General features: G+C 45.6%; 1 protein-coding gene across 2 annotated transcripts in view; it reads left to right on the forward strand.

The window, feature by feature from the left end:
• Positions 1 to 948: 948 nt before the first annotated feature.
• alk (ALK receptor tyrosine kinase) overlaps positions 949 to 12004 on the forward strand; it is a 268453-nt gene continuing 257397 nt past the window's right edge. For both annotated transcript variants that reach the window (XM_029832749.1, XM_029832750.1), the window contains exon 1: positions 949 to 2335. In XM_029832749.1, the coding sequence (XP_029688609.1) occupies positions 1591 to 2335 (745 nt within the window). In that variant the 5' untranslated portion in view covers positions 949 to 1590. The remainder of the gene's footprint in view (positions 2336 to 12004) is intronic.

Genomic DNA, 12004 nt, shown 5'->3' on the forward strand with positions numbered 1-12004 from the left:
AAACCGAACCGGTCTGAAAATATAAACAGCCCAAGTCAGTGATGTGTTTAAGGGAGAGGAAAAACTGAAATGAGTAAAACCCTGTGAGGAAATTGTACATGGATGATGCAACGATGAAGCCTTGATTCCAAATGAAAAGAACATGTTTGTAATATTACTGCTTCCTGCCACGAGAGGGAGCCCGACAATCATTTGAATAGTGTGCTATTATTATCACATTATCACCAATGCCATTTGCATCGCTAGTTATCATTTTCATTTTATTCTGTGCAAAACAGTTTATTAAATTACTCATAATGGGAACAACGTGTGTCCATTGTGACTCTATATGGCTTTCTTGAGACATTGTGAATCAATTAGTTACAAAGCCTGTGTGTGTGCGTGTGTGTGTGCCTTTGTATGAGTGTGTGGTCACCGAGAGAAATAGAGAGAAAGACGCCATCTAGCGGCCGTCTCGCCAAATTCAACTTTGGGATGCTGAGCGGGGCCCCTGAGTGTGTTCTAAGGTGCATTTTCTTGTATTTCTACTGATCTGACAGTATAGGAAGATGGACACTAACACACACATACACTTGGTGTTAAAAATGTATATATATATTGTGAGTATTATATGAGAAACACAAAGCCGAAATGGGCTGCAACCCAAATGCCCCCCTCCTGAAATAATTCGCTTTGCACACAACCGGCAGAGTGAGACTAATTCAATTCATTTTCTGGTAACACCAAAGCTCGGCGATTCATTGCAAAATGAAAAAAAAAAAACTCGAAGGAGGAAAAACTGTGGAGCGGCGCTGCTGCTTTTCCGCGGGGTATTTCCACTTGCAATAAAGATCGCGGGCATCATTAGGCTGCGGGAGCGTGCTGCTGGGGGCTTCATCACCGCTGAGTCTTCTGCGGGTTTACGCGGGGGAGTCGTGCTCAGAGAAACGACACGCACTGACGTCAAATGATGTTTATAAAACAGCGCGACCGGCGACGCCACTTCTGAACAAATAAGCGCCAAAGTCCTCAACAGACAATTAACCTGTAGGGCCGCCGGCGCCGAGCCTCTCATTTGGCCGAAGCTGCGCGATGCGACGCTGTTTTAAAGTTTAATCGATGCTCCGCCTCTCCAAACTCGGTCTGAATCCCTGATTTAGTTGTGAAAAAAGGGAGCGACGCTGCATCCCGCCGATGACAGAGGCACCACTTATACCGCCGTCACAACTGTGCCAAGAGACAGGGAGTCTTTGAAAGGCACCGGAGCGGACCGTACCGGCATATTAAGCAGCGTCCCGGAGACCGACGCGCTGGGCTCGCACAGGCGCTCGTCGGCATTGTCTTAAACGCTGCGTCTGCGCGCGTCTGAGGATCCGAGAGAGGGGGCATATGGTACTTTTCTACCTTCTGAATAGAAGAACGACCGCAGGCATCAGTGGCAAACAAATGTAAAAGCCCGGCTCCTCTTTTGTAGCCACGGGTGCGCACCGGCACAGAGGCGCAGGACCCGCAGGATCATCGATACGCACTTTGTGATCTGCGTATGTGACGGAGCGGAGTGGAAACGAACGGCGGGATCGGAGCATTTCTATCTCATTCTAAAATTCCATCATGAACACTGGATTTTTGTTTGTGCTCGCATGTTCTGCGGCATTTCTCGCCGGGCTGCAGTGCGCCTCGACGCGGACCACAGCGGGGATGGATCCCCCATCCGCCGACTTCAACGGCACAGCCAGCAGCGGTGGCAGCAGCGGGGAAGCCGGCGGCAAAAGAGACTTGAACCAAACCATAAACTCCAGGATGAAGAGGAAAACCCTCGCGGTGGATTTTGCGGTCCCTTCTCTGTTGCGCTTTTACCTGGAGTCGTTCACAAAGAGGCCCCTGAACCGCGACGGCCAGACTTTACGAGGATATTACACCGTGCGCGCAAACTTAAAAATGCATTGCAGCCCTCTGCAGAAGATTATATCTACTTTTGTAGACACTGCAGACTCTGCGCAGAGGAACGCGTCTGCTAATGGACAGCTCCCATTCCTCTACAAGAGGCCGTTGTCCAAAGTGCTGAATTTGGGCATGACCACAGCCAGTCGGAAATCCAACCAATTTGTCGTGGAAATCGGAGAGGATATAGTCAGGACAGGATGCGGGGGGCTGTCTGTGTTCGAAGAGGCCCCAGTCTTCACCCTGGAAATTGACCTCACGTCTGTTCTGTATTGGTGGTTGGGCGCGCAGGGAGGCCGGCTCAGGGTCCGTCTCATGCCCGAGAAAAAAGCGCAGGTGCCTGGGGTAGAGGATCGATACACAGCGGCCATACGCGCCGCAGACCCACGCCTCTTCTTTCAGATATCATCCCGGGGTGAGTCCCCCCCGTTCTCACGCACCCACCCACCCAGCCAACCCCTCCCCTCTCACTGTGATGCTGTTCATTTACACGTGCGTACAAAGCGCGCACGGACACGCGCGCCACAGCGGCCACATGTTCAATGCCGTGATTTTAGTTCTGCTGGGTTTAATCACGTGATCGCCCCTGTTAGTATCTGACAGCCAGGCTGTTTGCTGAGCTCTAATGTGGGAATGATGACTAGTGTAGGCGAGTGTGTGTGGGTGTGTGTGTGTGTGTGTGTGAGGAAGAATCTATCCATTAAGCTCTATTGCTGTTCTCCACACTCCTGATTCATTATTGATGTCAGCCACAACCCAGAGAAAAACTGCACGTTGATTCAGTCCCAAACCTCTCAGATATTTCCAGCTGGGATTCCTGTTTAAGTCTTCAGCCTTCTCTCTCATAACCAGTGCTAATGTGTTCATTGTTGTGGGTGTTTTTAGCATGATGTCTGACTCTGGTGTCCATTTTAATGTTGAAAAGATCACACGACCTGATACATTGAGAAACAGATCTGCTCTCCCCTCAGTGCTGTGTTCCCTGAGCCACAAAGCGCTGAAAGGTGGGTGAAGATTTAAGAGTACAGGCTTTATTTTGATTAGGCACAAATTAAGCGGTTATCTCCAAGAAAGCTTTAGCACTCAATACTCAAGGGCCTTTTCCTCCTTCTGTGCATCGGCACAATCAGTGTAATTGCTTAATCACTTTGATGAAGGAGGATGGCCCAGGAAAAAAAAAGAAAAAAAAGAACGCAATGGAACCTATCAGGCCAAAGCAGAGGCTGGATAGAAAGCCGATAGGAGGAGGGAGGAACGAGGCTCCCCATAGGCTGCATGCGGGCATGCTAATGCTTTAAATCGTTCGATGCAGACCATGTGATGTGGTGAGGTATAGGATTTTATCGGAGCCAAATCTTCCGTGACGAATGTTTCGAAGGGCTTCAACTGAGACTCTTGTTTGCATTCGTAGCTGGATGCACGGGTAGAAAAGACACCCGAGTGCATCGTAGGACAGGTCCCTGCAGGCATCCAGGACAGAGCAGCTGGGGCCTGCAGGTGGGGAGTCACGGGTCGTCATTTTTAGTAAATGGGTTGCTTGAACGCAGCTCTCTTATCACAAACTGGTGATCAAGATTCCTCTGGCGGAGTAGCACAGTAACCACATGCTCTACCTGTTGCTCAAACATGGCTCGACGAATCTCAGAAAGCATCAGTCACAGTGTTTTATGGCTGAAACGGCAATGAAATGGAGTTTTTGAAGTTGGAACCGAGAGTTTAGTGCCTATTTAAGATCCAAAAGCAACACAATAGAAAAGGGAATATTGATATATTGAATGCTCTGCTATGTGCCCGCAGCTCTCAGTTGACTTAGCAAACTGCCACCCCTAATCGCTCCTCTTATTTTACATCCCTCATTCATCGTTAAACTAGTCAGAAATTGATCACAGTTTGAACAATGAGTGCCTGGAGGAAGCACCAGTGGGGAATAACTTTAAGGATTCATTCTGATGCCAGTTGACAACATCGCAGTGAGAAAGGGACAAATTACAGCATTGTTTGTCTGACATTAAGGAAATTAGAAAAAGAACAACAAAATCACTGTTTATTTCGTGAAAGCTGTAATTTGGTCATTGTGATAGTAGTATTGTTATCCGACAACATGCACGGGAGGCAGTTTAGCATGCTTGGAATATACTTTGTTGGCTTGGTTATGATATGACAGTCATGACACCATGGTAACAATTGTTAACATTAGGATACCTGTTATGTGTGTATTAGCATTAAAGACAGGAGAGAGTATAGCTACTGACGCAGGCAGACGGAAGCTGGTTCCACAAGTGGGCTTACATTGTTTTCCGCTTTCTACAACATCGTGTTTACACAGATCGCCTTTATAGCCTATAAGCTCTATGAGAATCGACAAGGCACAATTGTTTACTCACTATTAATGTGCAGACCGACGCAAGACCCCCCAAAAGACACACACAGACACCCACACACACACTCATACATCTGTTCATCTGGCTTGCACATGACTCCACTCATCTCCATATTGCCTGGTTTCGCTCCATTGGCTCTTGTACACCTCTGATTGGCTGCTCTTTGGATATTTGTATGCATTATGTATTTGTTACCCTTTTTCCCAGCCTCTAGTAAAACACTGGCTATTAGCAGGAAATAAACGCCGGCCACGGCACCTGGGATAATTTGATGATCGGGCAAATGTCCCTTTGGGAAGATACTAAATGCTACACCCTGCATTTATACTCATCCACTGTATGTGTGGGCAGGATCATTAATGAGAAATGTATCAATGAACCATTGGGGAAAAGAAAGAACCTTGCTGGGCAGGTGTGATAAGGAGTTGACCTCTACTTTATTAACCTTTGTTGTGCTCATGGAGTGGTACCATAAATAGGTTGCTGGGAATCATTAAATGATCTCAGCATTGTTGGTAGGAGGAAGAGGGCCTCGCTTCATTAACCAACATGTACCTACTGCTGAGCTGTTGACAAGTTAATGAGGAAAAGCATTGTCACAGACATGTATAGCGGGGGAAATGGGAAGGGGGGGGGGCTGTGTGGGTGTGGATTTTTTCTTTCCATGTTTGCCCCAGAAGCTATTGCGGTCGCAAGATTTCCAAGTGAGAATCCACCATTTCCTTTGAGAGGCTTACAACAGATTTGTGTTGATGTCTTCGCTGTAAGGCAAATAAATAAAGTGATTTCTTCTGAACCATAAAGAATCCCAGCACTAAATTTGTGAGTCTACACGCGTGGTCCGCTGTTTATCCAACGCTGCTCGAGGCCTGTTGAGAGGGTTACCCTGAGAAGACTTCTAGCCTTCATCCTGGATGCTTCCTCTTCTCTGAACAGAGTACAGAAAACAAGACTTGATTCAGGGTTTTTTTTTTAATCACAAGTAATGGTGGAATATAAGGACAAGAGAAGAGCTCAAAGTGAGGCCCCTAGTGGTAGGCTGAAGTGTGTATAGTGACATGATTTATACATAATTAAAATCCCAATCACAATACCTGGAAACATTAGCTGAATTTTGATTTGGTATCATTTCAGTTTTTTGAGAGGCAGAGGGTTCTCGGTTCAATACCCGGTGCAGACAAAACACGGAAGGTGTTCTGGTAGAAGAGGAAGGTGCCATAACACCTTCAGAGCTATGCTGAGGTACCCTTGAGCAAGGAACCAAACCCAAAATTGCTCACATTCGGCCCTGGGATGAGCTGGTACCCAGCCTTTACCCACCTGCAGCTAGGATGGGCTCCAGCACCCTCCCCATGACCCTGGAAGGAATAAAACAGTCAAGGAAATGAAAGGAAAGCTTAGTGAAATCAATTCCAGGACAGCAAAACCAGACACGCTATAGAAGAGACCAGATCTAGATAACCAGATAACTAATCATGAAGTGCATATCTGTTAAAATCCCCACGGCTGAGCCGATACATTAATTCAGTCAACTTCTATCAAGAGAGAAAAAACAACACAATCACAAAATGGACAACAGAGAGTGTGATGATTACATCTATTGCTCTCTCTTCCATCATACACATTCATTTGCTTTTAATTGGGCTCCAAAGCAAACTCCATTTTCAGAGCGCACTGCTTGGTTTCTATCAGAGCCTTCGGGGTCTTCCACTCAGAGCCGTCAGTCACAGTTGACCCGTGCAGTCATCCGATGGCTCTGAGAATCATGTCAGACACGTCGCTGACCTGCCTGGGAGGAGTTGTACCATGCCCAAATACAGCCAACAAGTGAGCATCAACAACACGAGGGTGCATAAAAGCCTGAAACGGTACCAGGCAGCAGCCATCTTTTGACCTTTAAGTCAGTCTATCCAGGTGGAAAGCTGCACAGACACAGGAAGTGACACGCCATCGTCAGTTCAATGAAACTCTTGACATTTAAACCTTGTATCAATCAGCCCCTAATGGAAAGATCGATAAGAAGTCAGAATGACTCACTGCTTTATTATTTATGCATTTTCTATGATCAGGTTGCTACTCAGTGGTGGCGCCATGACATTCTGATGGACCAGCGGGACTCTGCACAGCTGATCGATAACACGAATCCCACCCTGGTGTGAACCAGTGTTGGCCACCGGCCAGGCTTGAGTTCTGCACAATCCAAAGGTTTAGAAATGAAAGCAAGAACACTCTCGTCTCACTATTCGTTCCACATGTGTTTCTTTATGCATTCAAGATGAGAGCATGGCGGATTCTACAACAGGATCCTCCAGATTAGTTTATTTGATCTTTCAAAGTGGCAGATGAGAATAAAAAGATGTAGCCACAAAAGAACATTTTTAAATTGCATGTTGATGACTGCTGTACTCTAAACATGATTTTAGCTGTTTTAGTCGTATGGGCGCCAACTGGCTGTTGCTCTTCCCAGAAATCAGGGTGAGGCAGTCATAATTTTGGCATTAAGTGTGACCGACTGAGTCGGCAAAGAAATCTGGATATCAGGCGCGCTTGATATTCAATGAGGTCAGACACTTACTTGTACTGCTATCTCTGTGAGGACTTTCTTAGGCATAAAACATTCTCCAGCTCCTTACCCTAACCATCCCAGTGAACCCCTTCACCCTGACCCCGACCCTGACCCTGACCTAAACCCAAGTCTACCGAAGCCTTATAACCTTGTCTTAACCCTCAAAAACGCCTTTGAAGTTGTAAAGTCAAACAAGTACAACAGGCGCACGCTCATCCCCAATCATCCCTTTAGCTGGTCAAGACCACTGAGCATGCTGGGACTCTGTACACAGAGCCACAAATGAAGTGTCTCGTGGCAAAGCTGCTCTGACCACACACACACACACACACACACACACACACACACACACACACACACACACACATGCACGCACGCACGCACGCACACAGACATGCACATACACACATCCATGTGTCCATGATGGCCCAGAGGACAGAAAAATACCCACGTCAACATGGTGGCCAATGTTTCCTATCGTGAAAACCTCAGTTATTAATTTGAATCTGGAGCTGCTGGAGTGTAGCACCCGGGCGCACTGAAGGAAAAATCTATTTAGTATTCTGAAGTCACTCGTTCTTTCAGTACAGTATGAAATTTTGAGGCTTGCCAAATTGAGAGTCACAGATAAACACCTTGACAATGTAAACAGCAGAAACACCTTTTCAGGATATTAATCGCTCCCATTGTTGGAAATGCTGGGACGGGTGTTTTGTAAGTGAGTCGCCCCCAAGGTGACTTTGGCTGTGATTCTCCCTTTTTCACACTTACACGTCTTCATTTTTGGTCTCTTTTCTCTTCGTCCCCACCCCCTACCCAATGTTTTAGCTATTTATGCCACTTCTTTTCACAACCACAACCTGCCGGCTTTGATTAATGGTGATGCTTACAGGAGGTTGCGGTGCAGGAGTTCAGCTCAGAGCCAAGTACAGATGGAAATGTATTCTGCTCTGGAACCGAATGCAGAGCTCCCTCGCTGACACCAACCATATCCACAAAACAAGAAAACAAATTGTGTATAAATGAAGGACATTACATCTTGCAAAGTAGTAGACGGCTGAAAATATAGATTTTTAATAGAACCCTTTATGCTGCTCATACAGTCTATTTTTTATTGTAGTCAAACTTTTTTGTTGGATTTTACAAAACACAAATCTTCTTTTTACTCCAAATAACTCTGCACTTAAAGCCTCCTTATCATGACAACATCAAACTTCAACTTCAACTTAAAGATGAATCTATAGTTTTGAAGAGCAACATAGTAGATATTTATCATTGTGGTCACACAATCTGTTAACGGACATTAGCAGCATTCTGCGGGGCAATATAATTTATGTAGTTTTAAGGCTAAGTCTTATTTATGTACATCTGAAGGAACACCTGTCTGTTGAGGTGGTGTCGAAGCATCCCGGAGACTCTTTTTTTGCAGAGCTTTTAGCTAAACATGTGTCTTTTATAGCTAGTAAAACAGTTAAAGAGAGCAGTTTGTGTGCCAAAACAATGATCCAAAGTGAGATAAAAAAGGCTCCACAGAGCTGATGAGTGCAGCTCTTGACCCCTTTCACAATTTATTGTGGTATAATATAAAAATATGGATTGGGGAGTTTTAATGTCTGGTGGATATAAAGGTTGAGGAGAGGGTTTTATTTGCTGTTTATAGCTGAGTCCTTTATTCTTTACATATGTACATCACAGAAAGTGGAACTCCCTAATGGTCTAGTAAAGCTCCACTTCTCCAATCCTCCCTCGATTGATCTTGGTTGTCACAAGTTTAATGAAAATGCACATTTTTTTATTAAATCGAAGCACATCCCTTCGACGTTAACCACCAACCAAGAAACATCAGAGGCTGAACAGGAGCTGCCGGGGTTCACCTGCAGTTAAAAAGGCGTTAACTGATGCGGCGGAGGCATCGTGCACATGAAAGCCTTTGAGTTGCGCTCTGAGTGCTCTTGGGACACATCCCCAGCTCCCTTTATGATCTTTAATGGGATTGTTGAGAACCATCATGGCAGGACAAGAATCATTTGAATGAGATTTGATTAACCATTAAAGGCAATAAAGAGCAGGTTATTGTTTATCTTCCTAATCCTCTGTAGCTCCGTCCACTCCATTCACCATTCTGGGAAGGCTGTCATATCTATAGTGTGTGTGTGTGTTTCTTGTATTTGTTACCCATTCAGTGCCAAAATACTCACCTAAGTGAGGACGTTTTTTGCCCGGCTGGTCCCCACAATTTCAAAGCACTGTTGGAGGGTTAAGACATGGGTTTAAGGTTGAGGTTAAGGTTAAGGTCAGGGTTGAAGGGTTAAAACGGGTGGTGAGGGTTAGAGTAGGGAGTTTGGAAGTGTATTAGAAAGAGATAGAAATACAAGTGTGTGTGTGTGTGTGTGTGTGTGTGTGTGTGTGGTCAGAGCAGCTTTGCCACCAGACAGTTCATTTGTGGCCCTCTGGTGTACGGAGTCCCAGCATGCTCAGTGGTCTTGACCAGCTGAAGGGATGGAAGTATAACTTTGCCCAGGCTCCGAGATGATTGGAAGTGCAGTGAATACAGAGCGGCACCGGGGCTGTTTTGATCTCACCCACGCCTCGAGTCGGCTTATCTTCTCAGCTGGAGCAGAGAGGAGGGCACCGAGGAGAAGTTTGATAAAGTCTCAACTTTGGCTGGGTTGTCACCCGCTCGTCTACCCTTGAAAGGTTACAAACAGCTCCCGGCATTCCAGTCATATCAGCGGTGGCAAAATTAAGTCGTAGGTTGATGTTGTATTTTAAAATGTGACGGGTGCACGAAGAGCAAAAGAGTGCGTTAAATGCTACACTGCAAAACCAGTAAAGACCAGAGTGACTTCAAGTGTTAGCCTGCTCCTAGTGGTTCTGAGTCAAGGCTTAGCCACTAAAAAACACATTTACATCTAAGTAGATACAATGTTCCTCCCAGATAAATACCCTTAAATATAAGACATTTATGAATCACCAATTGAAAGTTGGTTGTGGTCATTTTTGTTCAAATAAATGTTTTTTCTACAACTGATTTGTTTTATTTGACGTACCTAGTAATGTAGTCAATTTGTCACTAATTTACTCATTAAAACACCCTTTTTACGCTCCAAAGCAACAAGTAACATATAAGCAGAAAATGCGAGGCACCAGGGAATAAGAAGGGCGCGCTCATGTGCCAACAAAATCTCTGCCAGCTGGAGTGATGAAGAAATCTGAATATTTCAATTGATGCAATGTGAGGCCATGTCTGTAGTGTGTTCCCACGTGCCCGTACTCTTATAGCACCGCCAGGCCCGAGTTTTTGCACCATTGGTCATGCGTGGCTGTAAGGGGCTCTAGTGAACGCCCTTCTGTCTTAAAGTCGATGACGGGTTAATGGTCGCACTTAGAAATACAGAATAATATCCCACATTTGCCCCTAGTGCTTCCAATTTGATCCATATTGCGTCAATTAGCCAGATTGTGTCAATGGAGAAAAACTGTGAAATCTGATATGCACATAAGTTTTCCCTGGCTGTAAACTTTCATTGTGGTATCACTTGCAGCTATATTCACACACGTGCTTGGGCATCTGTTGCCCGTATAGGCTCATCTCAATCCAGACTGTTGACATGGTTACAATAGTGTGATTCCTCACGTCTTGAGAAGACAATAGATATTTACGTGGCAGGTCGTATTTCAGAATAGCTCAACATATTTCACTGGAGCGACATTAGGATTAAAACAAGCTGCTGTTGGGGGAGGTAATGAATTCCAAATTTCGTCGTATATTCTGAACCATGGCGATGTAATTATTTAAACGGACAGGATACTTCATCGTGTGACCGTGACATCGGGGGAAGCGAGTCAGAGTTTGAGGTAATGTGAGTTTTAAACTCGCCATCTAGCAGCCGGGCGAGGAAGCGCCTCAGAAATGTCAACGGTCCCTTTGATCTTCACGCATCTGATTCGACCGGCGTGATCTTGTTGGTGTTATTTAGCTGGACTCGCACAGATTGAGATTGAGGATGACTTTCAGTCACACGTGTCGCATGCGGCTGCGTGATTGTGTTTGCGTGTTTGCATGTAGCTCAGTCCAGTTGTGTATTATGGCTGTACTGAAACTCTCTTCGATGGCTATGATGCTACAAAGAATTAGCATCAAGCTGGTCCTGCAGAGGTTCCTTCCTGAGTCGGAAAAGTAACTCTTCTTTTGCTGCCCTGACCTTCAAACAGACACTCGGCATCATATCTGCGTTGGTTGGAAAATGTTGTGGATGAAAGCAATCACTGGAGGTGAGGCCCTGCAGGGAAGCTCATGAGCAAGGTGCCACATTAAATCACGAGCTACGCTAGCTGTGGTTTTGTCAGTCCAATTACGTCCAAACTACCCCTTCTGTTCTGTGCCTCTAGCTTGGACGCACGTCTATGTTTGACACAAACTCATTGTGATCGGAGGGACACAGAAATAGATCCAACTTTTTCAGATACAAGACCAGATGCAATTTTTTTGTATGCGAGTTGAAATGTGAGAAAAGAGGTGACACGTATCCAACACGTGTGCGTTTCTATTTTCCCCGCGATAAGACGAATGTTAGATGCATCATGGAGCGATAACAGACGCTTGAATGGGTGTCAGGATTGGTGAATGGGCCAATATGTAATCTCGCTGTGGTGACACAAGTACTTTGAGAAACATAAGATTCAATCTTTCATTCCTGGCTGCCGCTTTTAAAGAAAAACTGGACTCGACTATCATGTATCCTAAAATCACGCTTTGAGAGTCCACAGGAGCCAAGCTGCTGACTGACAAGTATGAGAGAGGCCTTATCTGTCACCTCACAGGCATTTCATTATAAAAACCACCGACTTGTCCCGTATCTCCGGAATGACGGCGATTGCAGCCGCCTGGCAGCCAGATGGTTAACGGGGACGATGGGCTTGAGGACAGGCTGATTATCTAAAGGTTACAAATTGAACTCGGACGTGGCCATTTTGGCTTCTGCTCTATCATTCCGAATTGTCGATCCTCGAACCCTAATGTGACACGGCTCACGCTCGCCGGAATAAAATCGGACGCAAGAGACTGGGTTCCGTACAATGGCTTCAATATCACTTTACAACTCCTCCTTTTCTCTGTGACAAAATACCACAGGGT

Source organism: Takifugu rubripes, chromosome 2 (genome assembly GCF_901000725.2).
Source record: "Takifugu rubripes chromosome 2, fTakRub1.2, whole genome shotgun sequence".
Taxonomy (NCBI): Eukaryota; Metazoa; Chordata; class Actinopteri; order Tetraodontiformes; family Tetraodontidae; genus Takifugu; species Takifugu rubripes.